We start from the raw sequence: 23,242 nt of genomic DNA on the forward strand, positions 1-23,242 counted from the left end.
AACTGCTCCCAGACTCATCTGTAGAAACCCAAACTATGAATTTATTCTAATGATTTTGTCAGTGAAGCAGCTGATTCACTGTGGCAGCTAAGAAAGTCCTTGAGTACATAGATTATACATATGTCACAGCAAACGTAGGTGTACAGTCTTAACAGTAGAACAGGTATGGAGCTGACTTACTACTTCCCCTCTCCTTAAAATAAAACGGCAAGAATATTTTTGTCGAGATAATCCTTTGATTGCCAGGTTTTAATGGCAATATTTTTTTCATAGTTGTAGTGGCAATTTGTTTGATTCAACACATAAATGTGGTAACCTTCGCTCTCTCTTGCTCTGTTTTTTGTTTAAAGAAAAATGCAGTTGGAGAACACATAGACAGCCTTGATGTGAAAACTATAGCTGAAAAACTGACAGCGAAAGTAGAAGAAATAAAAAATAAGAGGAAAAAATCATCCAGGAACAAGGTGGGTCATGTTGTTTTGAGATCCATGAATACCAGTGGTTCGAATTAATTGCTGTGTTGATACAACTGATTGAATACACAACTCATATCCAAGCAAATTTAAATATTCCTCTTCTAGAGACCTTGTTGCTAAGTCAAACCAGGATTATTACACTATGTAACATGATTTTTGTTCCTGGGTGATAAATGTCATTTCCTAATTGGTTCTAGCATAATAGGCTTGGAATTATGTATAATTGACAACAGAACGGCCTTGGACTATGATTTTCGGATGATGTGATTCTAATATTGAATGTAATGTTTTAAATGTTTACTATGCATTAATTTTAAATTTAATTGATTTTAAGACTCTGTATGTATTTTAAGGCATCTAATGGTTGCCATATGTAAGCTGCCTTGAGTCCCCTTCGGGATAGAGAAAGGCCGGGTAAAAAATAAGATAAATAACATGGAAAAAGTTGATTAAACTGCAAAAACATTGTTTTTGCGGGACATCCTGCAGCACATTTTGCTATAGTTTTCCTTGAATATCTCAGAGTCTCAACCAATTCAACATAATTTATGGGAACCACAAAAACGAAGTTTCGGGAGTATAACAGCTACTTTCAGAGTAAATACCACACAATTAAAGAGGAAATCACACTTTCAAGCCAGGAACAGAATTTTTTTCAAATTTTGTTACATAGTGCTATTTGTGTTGCATTTCAAAGGAGGAAGGGAATGTTTGCATTTAAAACATATTTAATAACTAGCAAAGAGGCATATTTCTTTAACTTGTTGTACAGTGTGAAGAGCAACTTTGATAAAAATATATTAGAAAAAGTAATTGTTATATAAGTATCTAAGTCAGCGTGGTTTAAGACTCATGAGACCAGAGATCAAATCCCCACTCAGCTGAGGAAACTGACTGGATGACCCTAGACAGATCATACTCTCTCAGCCTCTTAGGAACTCCCGCAAGAAGACCCTAAGAGAGTGTCACCATAAGTCAAAGTCATCACGAAGCCATATGAAAACAAAAATGCATGTGTTAAATATAGTTCCCAACCTGTGATATGTGGACCACCAGTGGTTCCCAAGAACTAAGATATGGTCTGCGGCCTCACTGTTACTGCACCGCTGCTGAGGTAACTGGGATGACGGGAGGCTGACTACCCATGAAAGGTACAACACCAAGCCTCCTGACTGCTGCTTCTCTTCCTCCCTCCCCAAGCGGAGCCATTCCATGTGGCACCTTGTGTCTTTGTTTTTAGGCCTGTTCCTGGAGTTACTTGGGGTGCTGATTCAGAAAATTGCATTAGATAGACCACATCAGTTCTAGATTATTAAATATGGTTTTCTGTGGGTGAGCAGATGGTGACTACTGGATGGCATATGTTCTGTATCAGAAACTAGAGCTGATGTGGTCTATCCAATGCAATTTTCGGAATCAGTACCCCAAATAACCAAACTGAATCTAAAGTTGACCAAAAACTGATTCGTAACCCTTTTGGTACTAATGTTGGAGAGAGGTCCCCATTCAAAGTGGTTCCTGGTCAAAAAAAGGTTGAGAACCACTGATTCCAACCAAGTGAATCTAGAGTTCCCAAGCTTCATGATATATGAATGAAATATTTTACAACGTATTTCATTTAACTGTTTTTTCTTTTGTTTTCTCCCTCACTCTCCTTGGCTCTTTCTGACCCTCAGGATGAACTTTGAGTCATGGAATGAATTCCAAAGATACCAAGGCTGCCACCATGTTGAAATATTGGACTTTGTTCTTCTGGAAGGAAATAGTAATGCCGTGGGATTCAAGGACACCCAAGCTTTTCCCATAGATGCTTCACAACTGAGTCTGAATCATCCAAATGAGACTGGCAGTCCTGACAATATGCTACCTCTGTCCTGTGGAGGATTTTAATGCTCTGATTACAGACTTAAAACTTGGTCAGTAGGGCATCTGTCGGATTTTTCCTTCAGTCCTCTCAATCTCTCTTTCTCCTTACAGAAGAGTCTTACTTTGCGCTGAAATGGAAACCTAACCCCACTTGTGAAACAGTGGACAAACAGGCTACTCTGTAGGCTAGAAAGCTAGAAGAGAACAATTTCTGCTTCCCATGGGAAGTAAGCGAATTATCTCAACAACTGTTTTACCTCTGAATCATAACCAGTGAGCTTTTTGTATAGGATTCACTAAGTTGCTGAAAAGTAGGGAGTTCAGTTTCTGCGGCATTCAGTCTCATGAATATTCTTCTGATGACTTGGAAGAGCACTCAAATCTTTGTGTTGGTTTCAGTATAAACTGGTCAGAATGGTGGAAAAGAAGCTTGACTCCCTGATTTTCAGTCTGTTCTATGGAGTAGCTTCCTTGTATAGATTTGGGCTTTGGGAACATGCCTGCATGTGCCTAAAGAGCAATTTTACTGGAGTCCTTTTATGATATGCAGCACCTAGTCCGCTAGGAGGCAGCAAAACAGCTTTGACTGAAGTAGCTATTTGACTGAAGGCTATTTCCATGGCTCCTTAAGCCCATTTCCTCTCTGTTGGACTTGCGTTCAGGTAAACTTGGTTACAAATGCAGACATAGCTTTCCCACAGCAGAGCTGATGTTCGTAGCAAAAAAATAATAATTATCCAAAAACCTATGTGTTGATTGCAGAACAGAACAATTTGAACTTGTTCTGCACCAAACTTGTGCAGGTTTCAAAGCAGGATACTGAGCTAAATGTTTTAATCCATTTTCATACCAGCCTAATCTCCTGTGTACAGAACAGGGATTGCAACATGTAAATGCTGTGCTTTTGTGCGGCATTGCAAGTGCCTTTTGAATGTAGTGGTCACTGAAGGGTTTTTTTTGTTAGACAGTCAATCTAGCATTGGCATGGGATGTGTAGTGTCCTCGAGATACAGAAATGCACTGTATGTTTATGCCAGTGTTGAATAGATGCTTGCCAATGTTTTCAAACATTTGTAATCGTATCTGTACTGTACTTGCTCTCCTTACATTAATCATGATCTCTTGTATTGGAAATTTGGAAGGATAATTTTATTCTCACTGAAAAGGAACGGTTGGGTACCTGTTGGGTAATATGCCACCTTTTCAAACAGTGGATTCTGCCCATCCTTTGCATGTGTTAGTAAAGGCAGGCGTTTTGTGCATTTAAATAACTCAGCATATGCAAAGAGCAAACTCTCTTAGTTAAAGTGAGACGATTCCATCATCCACAATTATTTTTTAATACTCACACGTGTGGCACCTCAACTTTGAAGATGTTTCTGTTATTAAATTGCTAGATCTTCAAGAGTGAGATTACAAATTCTGTTTTGCGTCATAATCTTGATTATCCCATTATAATCAGGCTAAATGATAATGGGTAATTAGATCACCTTCTGATTACTCAATTTTCAAGGTATCGGGAACTCTTTCCTTAGTACATTATGGTACTAGATATAAAAATGTAAAATTGGTTGAATTATACACCACAGTATTTTAGGTTTAGTGGTGAGGAGATATTTTGGTTATGTTTCATCCGTTGCTGATATTTCCTACTTAATCTCTTGAACTTTTCATAATATGCAAAAATAGATGTTTTTGTCCAGTGTGTTATATTTTTTTCAGCTTTCATACTGCTGTGCCTTGCTACAGGGTTTCCTACAATTAGTTTTTGTAACCTCCACTTTAAAAGGAGCTGTTAGTAACCTCAAAAACAGTATTGGATAATGTCTAAATTTTTCTGATTCAGTATTTTTCGCAATGTATTTATGAGGTCATGTTAAGCAGCCAAACTTTCACTGAGATCAACATTCATCATGTAGATGTACATCTAATAATGTAAGATTTTTAAAGCCTTCCTTGTCTAGGCCAGCGATGAGGACGATGCATCTCCTCAAATGTTGCTGGTCTAAGCTCCCATCATCCCTCACCATAGGCAGATGGGAATTAAAGTATGCTGAGGGCCACACTTCCCCATTCTTCATATAAAATAACAGGAAGAAGTATGTAGAGGAAATTTGCATACAATGTAATATTTTATCTGCTTTTTTACATTTACACTTGGGCTGATGTTCTCTTGCATTTCTAAATCCTAATGTACTCATATACTTTTTGGTATCACAGTTCAATGAGATTTCTTCCCAGGAAGGCAAATGTGGAATCACAGATCATATTATCAGAATCTCCTTGTGTTGTGTGAAGTATCTAGTCAACATATAGGTTTACAACGTCATTCTGCTGTTTGCCACTATCAGCCTCTGTTACATCACAGGAAATGTAATCGAACTCCATCATGTTTTAAGCATATGGGCCAGTACTCTGGATGACTGATATTCAGAAATGAATTTACTTTGTCCAGTTACCTGCCTAGTGTTGTTTATGCATATATCGGAGACTTTACTTCTATGATATTGGCAAAATCTTGGACTTGCAAAAGCACCCAACAGACTGCAATACAAAGCTGGTGGCTTCATTAGGGATATCATTCTTAACAAAGTTTCTTCTCAAAGGAAACAAGTCATTTTAGTAAACTACATGAAAATATTTCAAAACCACGCAGTTTCCAAAGCCTGTTTACAATTAGAGACATTCTGCACAAAATGTGCATGTAATTCTGTACAGAAAATAGTATTTTCTGCTCAGAAAAAATCTTTCTAGAGATTATATGCCGTTTCCACATTAAAATTCAGTACAGAATAAGTCACCAACTGTAAAGATTTGTATAAGTCTAGAATTTTTTTGACAAGATTGCTAAACATTTGAAAAACTTGTTTTTCAGCAATTTTTCAGATACTTTCAGTATTCTTTCCATCTCAAGGCTTTATCAATCTTGATTTCCCTTAAGTTATATACAATGGAAATAGATTCCAGTGCAGAACAGCTTTAACAAGAATTTTTCATGGAGGTGGCAATCAATGCAAGAATGTCTGTTACCACCCAACTACAGTTTGTATCTTTCTGTATGCCAGTCACCCTTATGACACTGCTTTCAATCGCCCATAACCACCTCTACCCATTTAAAGTTGTGTATAATAATTTGCCAGTCAAATAAAAGTTATTAATTGTTCAAATAAATAGCCAGCAGATGTAGGGAGAAAATCAGAAAAGCTAAAGCTCAGTCCAAGCTTAGGCTTCTTAGTGAGGTTAAAAACAATCAAAGGGAGGGAGGATTTCGTTATGTCTATACATAGCAAAAAGGAAGAACAAAGAAATGTTTGGGCCTCTGTGTAAAGACGGTAAAATGCTAATACGAGCAGGACCACTTAATATTTACTTTCCTCATTCTTCTCCAAAAAAAGAAAAGCAGTGTTCAACATGGGGGAAATGGAGCAGATGATGCAGTAAGGGAAATGAAGCACAGAATAGGTAAAGAGGTAGTATAGGAATACCTGGATACTCTAAATGAATTTAAGTGAATGAGACAAACACATGGTTTATGTAGTTTGCAAAAATACAGGGCAAGTAAAGGGGTGAAGACAGGCCCTTGTTTAATTTGCTTTGAATCCCATGCTGGGAGAAAAGTAGACTATGAATAGCAAAATTGAATAAACAAAAATAATTATTAAATATTATCTTCGCCATTAGTAGTATGTCATTCTATCGAGGTATCTCCCTTCTAACCTGCGCTGGAAGACACAATCCCAGAATCCCAGAACGGCTTCTGCCTCTCCAGAGGAACAGTGGACATGATCTTCACTGTACGACAGCTCCAAGAAAAATGCAGGGAACAAAATTAATCTCTGTACATGGCATTCATTGACCTTGCAAAGGCATTCGACACAGTGAATTGCAGTGCTCTCTAGACCATCCTGCAAAAAATTGGGTGCCCTGACAAATTTGTGAACATCCAGCAGCTCCTCTACAATGACATGATGGCAACAGTCTTGGACAGCAATGGCTCCCAAAGCGACCCATTTAAAGTGGAATCAGGTGTCAAACTGATGTGTTTTGCCCAAACCGTATTTTCCATCTTCATCGCTATGACACTTCATCTTGTTGATGGGAAGCTTTCCACCGGAGTGGAAATCATCTATCAGACTGATGGCAAGCTATTTAACCTCAGCAGACTGAAAGCCAAAACCAAGGTCACAACAACATCTGTTATAGAACTCCAGTATGCTGATGATAACATAGTCTGTGCGCATTCAGAAGATCTACAAGCCACTCTAAACGCCTTTGCAGAAGCATACGAGAAGCTCGGCCTTGCATTGAATATCAAGAAAACCAAAGTGCTCTTCCAGCAGTCTTCAGCCAATCCCTCTGCAATACCATGAATACAGTGTAATGGTGTAACATTAGAAAATGTTGACCTTTTCCGCTACCTTGGCAGCCACCTCTCCACAAAAGTCAACATTGACGCTAAAATACAACACCTGACGAGTGCAGCATTTTTCTGAATGAAGCAGAGAGTGTTGGAGGATCGGGACATCCATAGAGAGACCAAGGTGCTTGTTTATAAAGCTATTGTCCTTCCAACCCTGCTATACACCTGCGAAACATGGACTGCCTACAGACATCACACTCAACTCCTGGAAAGATTCTATCAGCATTGCCTCTGAAAAATCCTGCAAATCTCTTGGGAAGACAGGCGGACAAATGTCAGCGTGCTGGAAGAAGTGAAGACCACCAACACTGAAGCTATGCTCCTACGCCATCAACTCCGCTGGACTGGCCACGTTGTCCGAATGCCCGATCACTGTCTCCCAAAGCAATTACTATACTCCCAACTCAAGAACAGGAAACGTAATGTTCGTGGACAGGAAAAGAGATTTAAGGATGGGATCAAAGCCAACCTTAAAAACTGTGGCATAGACACCGAGAACTGGGAAGCCCTGGCCTTTGAGCACTCTAAATGGAGGTCAGCTGTGACCAACTGTGGTGCAAAATTCAAAGAGGCACGATGGAGGGTTTAAGGGAGAAAAATGCCAAGAGGAAGGTGCGTCAAGTCAACCCTGACCAGGACCACCTTCTGTCTGGAAATCAATCTCTTCACTGCGGAAGAACATACGGGTCTAGAACAGGTCTCCACAGCCACCTACGCACTACACTTGGAGGACTATTATCCTCGAGCTACGAGGGATCGCCTAAGTAAGTAAGTAATGTCATTCTGTCTTGTCTTCTTCCTTCTTAGGACCCTATATCTACTTTCTGCATGGCAGGAAACATTACCAAATTGATATGTAACTATAGGCAATTTCACTACAAGAGGTAGATCCTTCCACCCTTTGCCATTGCAGTTTTGCCCCCCCCCCCAATACATTTGGCTGCCTTTGATTTTCTGCCTTAGCCACATATCAGCAACACAAGCAGCCCCATCATTCGGCAAAGTGAAGAGATCACTTAAGAAATGGTTAATTATTGATTTTTCATGTATTTTACTTCAGTGCAAAAGTATTTATGAGACCTTTTAGCCTTGGGTACCAAAATAATATGGTTGACCTTAGGTACTATATGCCATGATTTGGCAAGAGGCCACCATGTGCTGCTTTGCTTCAGGCAACAGAACAAGGTGGGACAGCCCTGATTTTGTAACATTATGTCATTCTTTAGCACTCACCATCACTACTGGAGTTCTGGACAGACAACTGGTGGCATCTGTGCCAAAAGGCTTTTGACACCCAATAGAGAGCACGCACGTTAAGAGCACGTTAAGTCATATCTTAACATCTGGTGTTTTGATCAGATGTGGAACGTCTATTTGGCTTTTTGTTTTGGATTTTCCTCCCATGTGTGTGTGTGTGTGTTTAAGAAAATATAGACACAGCTGGACAGCTACTTGGCAGTATCCCAAAGCACAGCAACTTGTAAAATAGCAGAATGAGGGTCATTCTTAATTCCTCTCCCAAGGCAAGTGGCACTTTCAAGAAGGTGTATTTTTGTTGGGAAAATGGCACGAAGGGGCAGGAACATATTAACTCTTCATTCTCTTATGTGGCAATCATAATAAGGTTCCCATGTGGCATTTTCTTCAAAAAAAAAAATTGGAGCATGCAAAGACCTTTGAGAGTTAAATGAGAAAGTGAAACTGAGTTTCAATAATGTTTCCAAATGGTAAAAGGTAAAGGTAAAGGTTTCCCCTGACGTTAAGTCCAGTCATGTCTGACTCTGGGGGTTGGTGCTCATCTCCATTTCTAAGCCGAAGAGCCGGCGTTGTCTGTAGACACCTCCAAGGTCATGTGGCCGGCATGACTGCATGGAGCACCGTTACCTTCCCGCTGGAGCGGTACCTATTGATCTCACATTGGCATGTTTTCGAACTGCTAGGTTGGCAGGAGCTGGAGCTAACAGCATGCGCTCAAGCCGCTCCTGGGATTTGAACCTGGGACCTTTCGGTCTGCAAGTTCAGCAACTCAGCACTTTAATGCACTTCGCCACTGGGGCTGTAAGGTGAAATGTCGAGCTAGGATTTCAAATCCATACTTGGCCTTGAAGTTCAATGTATAATGTTATTATTCAGCCTAAGTTGCTGTGAGGATAAGAAAAGAGGATAGTATACCTCACTTGAGCTTCTTGGAAGACGGAAGTGCACGTCACAATTCCTATTGTGTGCCACCAGTGGTTCGCTAGTGGGATTTTAGTAGTCCCCAATGTTTTTTATCATTTTTGCTAGCTTTGCTATTGTTATTGTGAAAAGGGTTTGTCAATAAATCCCTGTCCTGGTGGGGGTAGTATTTTTCACAAGTATATTAAATGGATGTGTCATCTACAAACCTGACCTTCAAGAAATGACTATAGATTAACTACGTCACAATACTTCATTCCACATGGGATTGCCAATTTAAAACTGGAGAAGGCTTTTTCACCTATAAAGACAGCGTGGAGCAGGGGCCCTCAATATAGAACTAACACGAATTACACAATAGTTGGAATTCTGGAATTCCCTCCCGAGAGATATTAGATTAGCTCCTACCCTGGCCACATTCCGGAAAAATCTGAAAACATAGCTATGTCAATGTGCTTTTGACTAATTCGGTATAATCTGACATTGTCCATGCCTCCACCTATACCAAGCAACTGCACTTTATTATGGTCCATCTCATCAGTGTTCTGTCAGTTATTGCACATACGTAATTTTAACCGCCTGCCTCCAATTTCTGAATATGCTCACTGTGCCTTGTTGAGCTGCTTTTTAATTGATTTTATTGGATATTATGTTAAATGTACCTCTGTTGATGTATATTATTGTGTATTATTGGACTTGATCCCCATGTGAGCCTCCCCAAGTCCCTTCAGGGAGATGGGGCGGGATACAAGAATAAAGTTATTATTATTATTATTATTATTATTATTATTATTATTGACACAAAGACAGAGTATGACACAGCAGATGAGATATATATGATGGATTTCGTATCACAGAATCACAAGTCAAACACTTCCCAAGCGTTTAGGACTGTGTGATGTATTTTCAGATGATACGCACAGATCCCAGTAAGGTGGCCTTTTGCAGTTGACAGATCGCAATTTTGTGAATGTTGTTTTCAAATGCCAGCTGAGATCTTTTGGCACAGCACCCAGTGTGCCGATTACCACTGGGACCACCTGTACTGGTTTATGCCAGAGCCTTTGCAGTTTGATTTTGGGATCCTGATAACGGTTGAATTTTTCTTGTTGTTTTTTGTCAATTTGACTGTCAGTATGGCAACATCAATAATCCAGACTTTTTTCTTTTCCACAACTGTGAGGTCTGGTATATTAAGTTCCAAAACTGTCAGTCTGGATTCGAAAGTCCCACAGCATTTTTGCGTATTTGTTTTCCACTACTTTTGCAGGTTTGTTATCCCACCAGTTTTTTACTACTGACAGATGGTACTTGTGACATAAAGTTGTTGTTGTTGTTGTTGTTGTTAACCAATTCCTGAAGTCTTATGCAAAAAACAACAAGAGCATGTTTAAAGTCCAGGAGAAAAAGTTCTTTTTTTGCTTCAGTTGCATTTCTTGTGTATCAAGCATAACACAAACCATCGGATGCACACTGAACTTAATCAGTTGGCTTCGTTGTAATGTAAACTGAGCTCCTAAACGCTGTTGCAGTCACTAAATCCTACTCGTGCCATGTTAGATAAATTTTACCAAAATTAATGTGATTTCTGCATGGTTTTAAGTTACCTTTGGGAGGCCGGGTAATGAGACTCAGCTGGTAGCACTTCATGTTATCCTAAGCCTCAGCAGCTGCTTTGCTGGCTCAGCCTCTGGACAAGATCTTAATCTGCCAAGAGAGGGGAGGGTTCGCTTGCACCTCCTTCCTTCCCCCTCCTCTCTGTCTCTATTTCTGTTTTCTATAAGGGCTGCTCTTTCTCCGGCTTCATTCAGTTCCCCTTGCAAACCTTATTCATAACAAGGCTGTTTTTAGAGAAGCACTACACAACCATGTTCCCTCTAGTCTTGTACTAAGGCACATTTCCTAATGTTTGAAAACTGCCTCAAAGTGGCCTTTAGTGTCCCCAGCGTTGCAGCGTGTTTCGTTTTCAACCTTTGGGAACATATTTGGGATTTTAAAACATGTCTTACGTGTCTATGGACTTTTTTTTAACATACCAAATATGACCCCTGTAGCCGCAGGACTGGTATCTCGGGTTACATTTATCCACGTCCAACAAAATAATATATCCTCGCTAGGTATTTTCTAGGTCCTCCAACGTGACTCTGTGTCAGGCCTGCACAACCTGTGGCCTTCCAGATGTTTAGGACCCCCCAACTCCCAGAAGCCCTCACCAGCTTGTCCAATGGTCAGGAACTCTGGAGCTGAAGTCCAAAACAACTAGTGGGCCATAGATGTGCAGGCTTGTTCTACGGTATTATTGGGTCAAAAGTCCTTCAATGTGACTCTATATTGGGCCTGCACAACCTGTGACCTTCCACATGTTTAGGACACCAACTCCAAGAAGCCTTCGCCATCTTGTCCAGTAGTCAGGAACTTTGGGAGCTGAAGTCCAAAACAACTTGAGGGCCACAGGATGTGCAGGCTTGTTCTATAGTATTCTTGGTCCAAAAGTCATTCAACGTAGCTTTGTGTTAGGCCTACACAACCTGTGACCTTCCAGCCTTGCAGCGTGTATCGTTTTCAACCTTTGTGGACATATTTGGGATTTTAAAACATGACTTAGGTGTCTATGGACTTTTTTTAAAAAACACACAAAATATGACCCCTGTAGCTGCAGGACTGGTATCTCTGGTTACACTTATCCATGTCCAACAAAACAATATATCCTCGCTAGGTATTTTCTAGGTCCTCAAATGTGACTCTGTGTCAGGCCTGCACAACCTGTGGCCTTCCAGATGTTTAGGGCCCCCCAACTCCCAGAAGCCCTCGCCAGCTTGTTCAATGGTCAGTAACTCTGAAGTCCAAAACAACTAGAGGGCCATAGGATGTGCAGGCTTGTTCTACAGTATTATTGGGCCAAAAGTCATTCAATGTGTCTCTATATTGGGCCTGCACAACCTGTGACCTTCCAGATGTTTGGGACACCAACTCCCAGAAGCCCTCACCAGCTTGTCCAATGGTCAGGAACTCTGGAGCTGAAGTCAAAAATAACTGGAGGGCCACAGGATGTGCAGCCTCATTCTATGGTATTCTTGGGCCAAACGTCCTTCAACATGACTCTGTATTGAGCCTGCAAAACCTGTGACCTTCCATATATTTAGGACACCATCTCTAAGAAGCCCTCACCAACTTGTCCAATGGTCAGGAACTCTGGGAGCTGAAGTCCAAAACAACTGGAGGGCCACAGGATGTGCAGGCTTGTTCTACGGTATTCTTGGGCCAATAGTCCTTCAACGTGACTCTGTATCAGGCCTGCACAACCTGTAACCTTCCAGATGTTTAGGACACCAACTCCAAGAAGCCCTTGCCATCTTGTTCAGTAGTCAGGAACTTTGGGAGCTGAAGTCCAAAACAACTTGAGAGCCACAGGATGTGCAGGCTTGTTCTATAGTATTCTTGGTCCAAAAGTCATCCAACGTAGCTTTATGTTAGGCCTGCACAACTTGTGACCTTCCAGCCTTGCAGCGTGTATCGTTTTCAACCTTTGTGGACATATTTGGGATTTTAAAACATGTCTTAGGTGTCTATGGACTTTTTTTTTCAACATACAAAATTTGACCCCAGTAGCTGCAGGACTGGTATCTCTGGTTACACTTATCCATGTCCAACAAAATAATATATCCTCGCTAGGTATTTTCTAGGTCCTCCAACGTGACTCTTATGTCAGGCCTGCAGAACCTGTGGCCTTCAAGATGTTTGGGACCCCAATTCCCAGAAGTCCTAGCCAGCTTGTCCAATGGTCAGGAACTCTGGGAGCTGAAGTCCAAAACAACTGGAGGGCCACAGGATGTGCAGCCTCATTCTATGGTATTCTTGGGCCAAAAGACTTTACGTTCCATGTAAAGTCCAGGAATGTATCCTTCATGCATATGTTCTATATTTTGGTATCGTGCAGTTACAAGTAGTTTTGATACTTATTTTCTGTTCTGATTTCCTACTTGGAGATCTCTTTGGCCCCATCTACACTGAGCATTTGATGCAGTTTCAAATCACTACTCACAAAAGTGGTTCCTTGTGCAGATGATAACATGGAAATCCTGGAGGCTCATATCGTGATTACCACAGAGCACTAATAATGCACATTAATGGCTTTCTTACATTCCCCTTTGTAGGAGTTTGTGGCCTGGCAAACTTCAAATTGCATTAAATGGTCAGTGTAGATGTGGCCTTTGTGGTTTGTCTTAAACTGAGAAGGTTTTTCAAGTCTCACCTGTTTTAAAGGAGTAGCATCAGAGAGCTTCTGGGACAGTTGCAAGACAATTGTGAACCTATTAAATGTTGATACACAACTTAAAAATCTGGAATTATTGAATTCCAAATGTATATATTTTTTTGCACCAGTCTCTGCGTGGTAGATCTTGGGACTGTAATGAAAGGAAAAACAAAATAGATCCCACAAGCCTGTGGTTTGTCAGCCCCACATCTACCTTACACCTGCTCAAACCCACGAGAGAAACACTGTTTCTATTGTTTGTCTTTAAGCCTGCCCTCGAAATGACTTAAGATATGCCCCAAGCATATTTCAGATCCAGATGCTGTGGCTTTAAGAGACTGGTATGTATAATGACTTCCAAGCTTAGAGTAATCCTCATTATTAGCACTCATTTTCCTCTCCTAAGCATTGGGTTTTGAAAGTATTCTGAAGGCATTTGGGACCAATTAGCTACATTACAGCAGACAGAAACTGATTGTGCCAGGCATTGCCAAGGATATTATCCTCAAATTTAAAAAAACTGGAAAGCTGCAGGAAAATTTTCATTATTACTGTGGCTAATGTTGCTTTTTGCTCAGCTGAACAGGAAGATATCTGTTTTATATAAAGGTGCCTTTGCATGTAATGATGTGCGTAATTTTATGTAATAAAAAGTCAACCAGTAGTGCTTAAGGGAGAAAAATAAGAATAATACCATCCCACCTGTTTTACAGTACAGGTATACCCCAGTTTAAAAAGCCTCTGACAAAGGGCCCTTCCATAGAGCCATACAACCCAGAATATCAAGGCAGATAATCCACAATATCTGCTTTGAACTGGGCTATCTGAGTCCACACTGCCATATAATCCGGTTCAATGTGAATTTTATATAGCTGTGTGGAAGGGACCAAAGAATCTTCCTTTTATAGTAGTGGTTCTCAACCTGGGATCCCCAGATGTTTTTGACCTTCACCTCTTAGAAATTCTAACAGCTGATAAACTGGCTGGGATTTCTGGGAGTTGTAGGCCAAAAACATCTGGGGACCCCAGGTTGAAAACCACTGTTTTATAAAGTCTCTTTATGGCAGTGGTTCTCAACCTGTGTGTCTCTAGGTGTTTTGGCCTACAACTCCCAGAAATCCTAGCCAGTTTATCAGCTGTTAGGATTTCTGGGAGTTGAAGACCAAAACACAGGTTGAGAACCACTGATTTATGGCCACCCAGCTTCCCCTTTCTTCCTCCAGCTCTATTCAGCCAGAGGGTTTTTGTTTTTTTAGCAACATCACCATAGGAAGGATGGTGACAGAGGGAACGAAAAATACAGACTGACAGTGTAGATTTCATAGAATCATAGAATCATAGAATAGTAAAGTTGGAAGAGACCTCATGGGCCATCCAGTCCAACCCCCCCGCTAAGAAGCAGGAAATGGCATTCAAAACACCCCCAACAGTCAAAGTGGCATCCAGCCTCTGCCTAAAAGCCTCCAAAGAAGGAGCCTCCACCACAGCCCAGGGGAGAGAGTTCCACTGCCGAACAGCTCTCAGCAGTGTGTCACCAAGTAAACAGTTCAATCAATTCAACAATTGATCAGACCTGCACAACATACGGCCCATGGGCTTTATGCAGCCTGCAAGATTTCAGGCAGCCCGAGAGGCTGCCACTTTGACTAGTTCAGCATTTCTCAAACTAGGAGACTCCGGGGGGAGGGGGGGGTCAAGAGGGGATCAGAGGGGTCCTCAAAGACCCCTTTGACAAATGACAAAACCATTCCCCTCAATCCGAAACATATTAACTTTGGTAAGATCGGATATTTGTGCCAAATTTGGTCCAGACCCATAGTCGTTTGGGTTCACAGTGCTCTCCGGAGGTAGGTGAACTACATCTCCCTAAATCACTGTCAATTCCTCCCAAATCCTTCCAGTGTTTGCTGTTGATCATGGGTGTTTGGTGTGGGAAGTTTGGCCAAATTCTATCACTGGTGGGGTTCAAGGGGCTCTTTGACTGTAGGTGAACTATAAATCCCAGCAACTACAATTCCCAAATGTCGAGGTCTGTTTTCCACCAGTGATCATATTTGGGCATATTGTGTATTTGTGGCAAGTTTGATCCAGGTCCATCATTGTTTGAGTCCACAGTGCTCTCTGGACGTAGGTGAACTACAGCTCCAAAACTCAAGGTCAATGCCTACCAAATCCTTCCAGTATTTTCTGTTGGTCATGGGAGTTCTGTGTGCCAATTTTGGTTCAATTCTGTCAGTGGAGTTCAGAACGCTCTTTGATTGTAAGGTAAAAGGTAAAGGTTTTCACCTGATGCTACGTCTAGTTGTGTCCAACTCTGGGGGTTGGTGCTCATCTTGATTTTTAAGCCAAAGAGCTGGCGTTGTCCGTAGACACCTCCAAGGTCATGTGGCCGGCATAACTACATGGAGACCCATTACCTTCCCGCCAAAATGGTACCTGTTTATCTACTTACATTTGCATATTTTCGAACTGCTAAGTTGGCAGTTCCCCGGTGGTGAAGTGCGTTAAAACGCTGAGCTGCTGAACTTGCAGACCAAAAGGTCCCAGGTTCAAATCCCGGGAACGGCTTGAGTGCCCGCTGTTAGTTCCAGCTCCTGCCAACCTAGCAGTTCGAAAACATGCCAATGTGTGTAAATCAATAGGTACCGCTCTGGCGGGAAGGTAACGGCACTCCATGCAGTCATGCCGGCCACATGACCTTGGAGGTGTCTATGGACAATGCCGGCTCTTCGGCTTAGAAATGGAGATGAGCAGCAACCCCGAGAGTCAGACATGACTGGACTTAACGTCAGGGGAAACCTTTATTTATTTTATTATTTTATTTACAGCATTTATATTCCGCCCTTCTCACCCCGAAGGGGACTCAGGGCGGATCACATTACACATATTGGCAAACATTCAATGCCTTTTAACATAGCCTATTAAACATCAAATTAGGTTATGATTTTACAAATTAAGCACCAAAACATCATGTTATACAATAAATTTGACAGAAAAAGTAGTTCAATACGCAGTCATGTTATGCTGTAATTACTGTATTTACGAATTTAGCACCAAAATATCATGATATATTGAAAACATTGACTACAAAAATGGCTTGGATAATCCAGAAGCTTGGATAAGTGAGACTCTACTGTATACATAAAACGCTAAACTCCAACTAAATGAGGGCTTAACAGGAATAAACACTGAGAAATCTTGCAGAGGCACGAGATTGACTGAAAAGGTTTGAGAACCCCTGCTCTAGATTATACTACTGCCGGCAGTCAAGGTTTTAGAACTTCAACTCCCTCAAACCCCAGCCAGCCTGGTCAATGATAAGGGATTATGAGAATTGTAGTCCAAATCATATTGAAAATATAGCCACTCTAAAGAATGTTGTTGATTCTAGAAAAGACTGAGATGATGGTCCATACCATGTACAAAAGCTGAGTGGAGTGATATGGGTTTCTTTCTTTAAGACTGACATTGAGTAGTTATTATCTGCAATATCTGAAATTAGCAATTAGTTTAAGGGGCAGAGAACCAGATTCTCAGCACAATGTTTCTGTATTTTGTAGTTGCCTTCCTTCATTTAAAGGTGATTACCTTACTTTAGCCTATAGCTAGGAGCCTCTGATGGCCTAGGGCATAAAAGCCTTGTGACTTGAAGGTTGGGTTGCTGACCTGAAGGCTGCCAGGTTCGAATCCCACCCGGGGAGAGCGCGGATGAGCTCCATCTATCAGCTCCAGCTCCATGCGGGGACATGAGAGAAGTCTCCCACAAGGATGGTAAAACATCAAAACATCCGGGCGTCCCCTGGGCAATGCCTTTGCAGACGGCCAATTCTCTCACTCCAGAAGCAACTCCAGTTGCTCCTGATACGAAAAAAAAAGCCTATAGCTGACTGGCACAACCTGGAGATCACAACCAGACATAGTGAAGACATCTGCCCTTGCGTTTTGCTACTCTCTAGCTGAATACACATGCCCAGTGTGGAACACATCTCACCATATTAAAACATTGGCTGTAGTTCTTAATGAGACATGCCACATTATCACAGGATTCTACGTCTAACACCACTGGAGAAATTATACTTCTTAGCTGGCATTGTACCACCTGACATCCGCTGGGAAGTAGCAGCCAGCAATAAAAGGACCAAGGCACTGACATCTTCGGCCCATCCCCTGTTCGGATATCAGCCAGCATGCCAACACCTTAAATCAAGGAATAGTTTTCTAAGATCTACAGAGATACTCACAGGAACACCTCAGCAAGCAAGAGTCCAAAAGTGGCAGGCTTAAACCCGGAACTCGAATCCGTGGTTAATACCAAATAGACTCCCTCCTGAGCACACTTAAGACTGGGCAACTTAGAAGGTGCTGAACAGACTGCGCTTGGGCACCACGAGATGCAGAGCCAACCTTAAGAAATGGGGCCACAAAGTGGAGTCCACGACATGCGAGTGTGGAGAAGAGCACACCACAGACCACCTATTACAATGCAGTCTGAGCCCTGCTGCATGCACAATGGAGGACCTTCTTATTGCAGCACCAGAGGCACTCCAAATGGTCAGCTACTGGTCAAAGGACATTTAGTATAATGCCAAGTTTTTAACTTTGTTTGTCTTTTCAAATACATTACAACGGTACCTTCGATTTACTTCTGACTTGATAAATAAATATAGCCTAAAGTTAGCTCTGAAAACACCTTTGCTACAATTTTACTGCACATAAAATCTGAACTCTCCTATCCAGTTTTCTCTCTGTTTCCTACCCCAAAACGTCCAGCACAAATGGTCTAAGTAGAATTTGCGGAGGGAGTGCATGTCTTAACACTTGGAAACCTGAAGCTAAAGGACCATCTTGTTCCTCTCTTTCTCTGATAAGGGCACACTTTAGGACAATAACTGTAAAGTGTTTAGCCCTCATGTCATTTTATCCGCGGGGATACACAATAATAGGAAATTCCACCTATTTTATGTGAAAGCAACATCCTGCTAATTATCCACTGGGATTGCAGTTGTACATTTGCTCCCTGAAATAATCGTAACCAGATGTGGAAAGGTATGGTTTCAATCAGCCTTCCTGTACATCCCACTGCACCCAATCACACATGTCCCTGTGTGTTTGCTGTACGGACACAATAACAGAACTTTTCCCCACAATTTATATATGCAAGGTCCAAGTTGGCTGTCACATGCATTCTTGTCAGCTGATTAAACCCATCTGTCTTTGTTTGTGATTCAGTAACAATGTTTTCTTTATTATTATTTTTTAAAGCCACACTAGTTTTAAGCAGCATTGAGGGACCTGGGAGGGCGGTCCTTGTATGAGAAATGTACTGTTATACCTGTCTGTGGTATAGAATACACATGTCTGAAAGAAACCCTGAACTGAGAGTAGCAAATGGAACAATAGCACAAACATGATAAAATAGCAGATACGATAAAATCCTCAGGGCAAATGTGCTACCACATGCCTAATTCCAACTTTCAGTCCCAAGTCAAACACACTCACTACGGGACGTTCCAGACAGGCACCATATCCCGGGATCTGATCCCAGGTTTTCTGCTTTAAATTGGATTACATGAGTCCGTAAAACCTGGTGGTGTCGGCAGGTTTTTGAGTAATTATATTGGACTACCGCCGATTTCTGAGCCTGAATACATTGCACAAGATTTCCCTATCCTAAAATGATACATTTTAATATATTGGGTTTATGGTTCCAGCCCCCTTGATCTGGTCATGTAAGTGTGATTTATCGTTATAATTGTACTATTTTACCTTGTTTAATAATGTGTGTTATGTTATTATGTAATGTTGTGTTGCTTTTATGACTGTAAACCGCCCTGAGTCCCATCCGGGAGATAGGGCGGTATATAAATAAAGTTGTTTTTTATTATTATTATTATTATTATTATTATTATTATTATTATTATTATTATTATTATTATAGGGCCTGTCTGGAAGGGCCCTTAATCAATAGGAACTTGGTTGAGACTTACGACCTCATCACATGGAGCATTTGACCCGTTCTTCGATGCTGCCAGGATCGAGCCCGTCACATAACATGTCATGGTTTGCAAAGGCACTGTGCTGTGTGTGTTAACTTAAAAATGAAGTGCATGAAGCCGATTGACTGAGCTTGCAAAAACATGGGGAATGACTTGATACTGTTTCTGTTCTGCTGCTGCAGAACCAGTTTGGACAGGTTTTTCAGTGCTGACCGAGTACTGCTGGTGGAGAGAGCACCAGCATCTATTCTGAATGTTATTAGGTTCCTTTCATCGGGGTATTTTAATCTAATGATTTTATCTTATATTGCTGCTATAGTCCCCCCCACCTTTGAAGTTGACTGAATGGCATTGGTGGTTGTTTGATATTATTACTGTTGTATAAACCTTTAACTTCTGTTTTATCATCTTCTTGTGTTTTAAACTGTGTATATTGTTAATGTATTTGCGCTGTTACTTTTGTAACATTGTGAGCTGCCCTGAGTCCCCACGGGGAGATGGTGGTGGGGTATAAATAAAGTTTTATTATTATTATTACTCAGAGAGGCCTTGCTATTTTTGAGGCCTGTTTGCTGCTGAGAAAAGAGGGTGAAGAACCAGGACTGTATTTTTCTCTGAAGCAGATTTGTGGACTCAGAAAGGATTGTTTATGACTGTGGACTTCTGTAAGCAATCAGAGACCATTGTAAATACTACTGTTTTTTGACCTCTTGGAATTAGTAAAGTTCATGTATTTTTGTTCTGCAAACCTGAGTGGCACGTTATTGTTCTGCAGGTGACTCTGGATTGTGGGCACACGTAAGAGCTTCCATTTATCATCATCAATCCATAATATGACATAGAGCTACTTTCAGTAGGGCTCTGTCCTGGCAGCATCATAGGATGGAGCCCTAAGAACATGTGTGGCTCCCTGTGTTCACATTAGGTAAGCCAGGGACAGCCTGGGGGAAGCCAGGCAAAACTTTCCCTTGTGTGATGGGGAAGACGGTGATGCAGGTGATGTGGGGCACTTAATTTACGAGGGCTATCCAGAAAGTTTATTACGTTTTGGAATTAAAAATAAAGTATAGGAGAAAACATTTACCATATTCAGTTGAAAGCCAGACCCAAATACTAGTTCTCACCATAGTCCCCATTGAAATCTAGGCAGTTATCATAGCGATAAAAGTGTTTGAAAAGTCCTCCCCCCCCCCCCCAATATTTCCGCCTGGCTTGTGTCCTGAACCAGGCTGGCTTCCCTTCCCTCAGCTGTCAAGTGCTGCGCTCAGCTTTCCACACGGATCTTCCTGGATCGCTCTTTTGTTTTTCAGATGCTTGCAAGGAAGGTGCTCGTCTAAGGTTTTGCAAGAAGCGCACCTTTCCTGTCCCAAAAAACCTTCCTTGCAAGCCTTTGCAAAACAAAAGAGCGATCAGTGGAAAGCTGAGCGCAGCACTTGACAGCTGAGGGAAGGGAAGCCAGCCTGGTTCAGGACACAAGCCAGGCGGGAATGTTGGGGGGGGGGAGGACTTTTCAAACACTTTTATCGCTATGATAACTGCCTAGATTTCAATGGGGACTATGGTGAGAACTAGTATTTGGGTCTGGCTTTCAACTGAATATGGTAAATGTTTTCTCCTATACTTTATTTTTAATTCCAAAATGTAATGAACTTTCTGGATAACCCTCGTATATGCATTTATGATGTTGTGTTGACTGTTTATTGCCTATGTTTTATTTTGCACATGTTGAATTTTGCATTTTGTGTCACACCTTGAGTGTTTTGTGAGCCGTTCCGAGTCCCTCTGGGAGATGGTGGTGGGATATAAATAAAGTTGAATTATATTGTTTATTATTAACACCCATTTCCCCCACTGCCCAGCAGATTCCCCCACTGTCCCCCTGCTTAAGGACCTCCATGTGATTGAAGCCCCATCTACACTGATCATTTATTGCAGTTCAGAGCTAGCTTCAAACTGGTTCCACTAAAACCACATTCTTCAATACTGGTTTGAAACTTCATTAAATGGCTGATGTAGATGGGGCTCGAGTTCTAATTGAACAGGTCTGTTCTAATGGGGATTAACAGCTGAATTTTGCCTTCCCTTGGAACCACAGCCAGACCTACTGATGCAGCAGTGGTCTTTCCTCAAATGATGCTTGGCAAACACTGGCATACACAAGAAATACAAGTGTTCCCAAAAGATCAACCTCTGTTCTTTTCCAAAGTGATTCCCTCACCCAATTTCCCCAGTCTCCTGATTTGGAACAATTCCAATTAATTCTTCGCCACTCCAATTTTTAAAAAACATATCTGTTTGTCACTTCTCCCGCTTTCACCCTTCATCCTGGCTTAATTCAATTGGTGCAATCCAAGTGCTAACAGTCTTGTTTTTTTCCTAGCAGATTCAGGCAAAAGCAAACTGCTCGCTGGTAGAGGTGTGTTGGTTAGAGAGACAGCACACATTTAAGGAAGACTTTTTTGATGATCAAATTGTGTCACTGTTTTGAATCAAGCATCAAGTTTCTGTACATAATTTTTAAGTACAGAATGGAGACATGGAAATAAATGGTTTTCCATCTCTTGGCTCAGCCATCACTCAGAATAGAGACTGCAGACAAGAAATCAGAGGAAGGATGGGGCTTGGAAGAGCAGCTATGCAGGCACTGTATGAGCATGAAGTGCAAAGATATATACAGTAGAGTCTCACTTATCCAACATAGACGGGCTGGCAGAACGTTGGATAAGCGAATATGTTGGATAATAAGGAGGGATTAAGGAAAAGCCTATTAAACATCAAATTAGGTTATGATTTTACAAATTAAGCAAAAAAAATCATGTTATATAACAAATTTGACAGAAAAAGTAGTTCAATACGCAGTAATGCTATGTAGTAATTACTGTATTTACGAATTTAGCACCAAAATATCACGATGTATTGAAAACATTAACTACAAAAATGTGTTGGATAATCCAGAACGTTGGATAAGTGAGACTCTACTGTAACTGAATACTAGTTAGGCTTGCCATGCCACTGTATTTCCAATTTCTATGTAGGTGACTGTGCAAGTTGGACAGAGAAGAATGTGCATAGGAAGAAAATAAATTAATTGGAAGTGTGGTGCTAGAAAAGAGTTCTACACATATTGTGGACTACTTGAAAGACAAATAAGTGGGTATTAAAGCAAAACTATTGGTTAAACTGCTGAGCTGCTGAACTTGCTGGCCAAAAGGTCGGTGGTTCGAATTTGGAGGGGTGAGTTCCCATTGTAAGCCCCAACTTCTGTCAACCTAGCAGTTTAAAAGCATGCAAATGTGAGTAGATGAATAGGTATCGCTCTGGCAGGAAGGTAATGGCGCGCCATCCAGTCATGCCAGCCACATGACCTTGGAGGTGTCTATGGACAATGCCGGCTCTTCATCTTAGAAATGGAGATGAGCACCAACCCTCAAAGTCAGACATGACTAGACTTCATGTCAGAAGAAAACCTTTACCTTTATCCTTACCTATGGAGCCCCCGATTGCGCAGCAGGTTAAACTGCTGAGCTGCTGAACTTGCTGACTAAAAGATTGGCGGTTCAAATCCAGGGAGTGGGATGAACTCCCACTGTTAACCCCAGCTTCTTCCAGCCTAGCAGTTCGAATACATGCAAATGTTAGTAGATCAATAGGTACCATTTTGGTGGGAAAGTAAGGGCGTTCCATGTAGTCATGCCAGCCACCTGACTTTGGAGGTGTCTACGGACAACTCCGGCTCTTCAGCTTAGAAATGGAGATGAGCACCAACCCCCAGAGTCAGAAATGACTAGACTTCATGTCAGGGGGAAACCTTTACCTTTACCTTAAAGCAAATCTAGCCTGAACTCTCCATAGAAGCCAAAATGGCTAAAGTGTGACTGTTTGACTTTGAACATACCATGGGAAGACATGAATCACTAGAAAAGACAATTATGCTTGGAAAGATAGAAAGGCAGTAAAGAAGAAGTGGGCGACAATCCAGATGGACAGACACAGCTGTGACTTGGAAGTCTCTTATTCATAGGTTCAACTTAAATCAGGTTCAACTTAAATC

The 23,242-nt window shown here is 41.4% G+C and overlaps 1 protein-coding gene across 1 annotated transcript in view; it reads left to right on the forward strand.

The window, feature by feature from the left end:
* The window catches only part of dnajc10 (DnaJ heat shock protein family (Hsp40) member C10), a 45,904-nt gene extending 39,894 nt beyond the window's left edge, over window positions 1–6,010 (forward strand). The window contains exons 22-23 of the mRNA XM_008115486.3: window positions 351–464; window positions 2,153–6,010. Of these exons, the coding sequence (XP_008113693.2) occupies window positions 351–464; window positions 2,153–2,164 (126 nt within the window). The 3' untranslated portion in view covers window positions 2,165–6,010. The remainder of the gene's footprint in view (window positions 1–350; window positions 465–2,152) is intronic.
* Window positions 6,011–23,242: the final 17,232 nt, after the last annotated feature.

The sequence above is a fragment of the Anolis carolinensis genome, chromosome 1 (genome assembly GCF_035594765.1).
Source record: "Anolis carolinensis isolate JA03-04 chromosome 1, rAnoCar3.1.pri, whole genome shotgun sequence".
In the NCBI taxonomy this organism is placed as follows: Eukaryota; Metazoa; Chordata; class Lepidosauria; order Squamata; family Dactyloidae; genus Anolis; species Anolis carolinensis.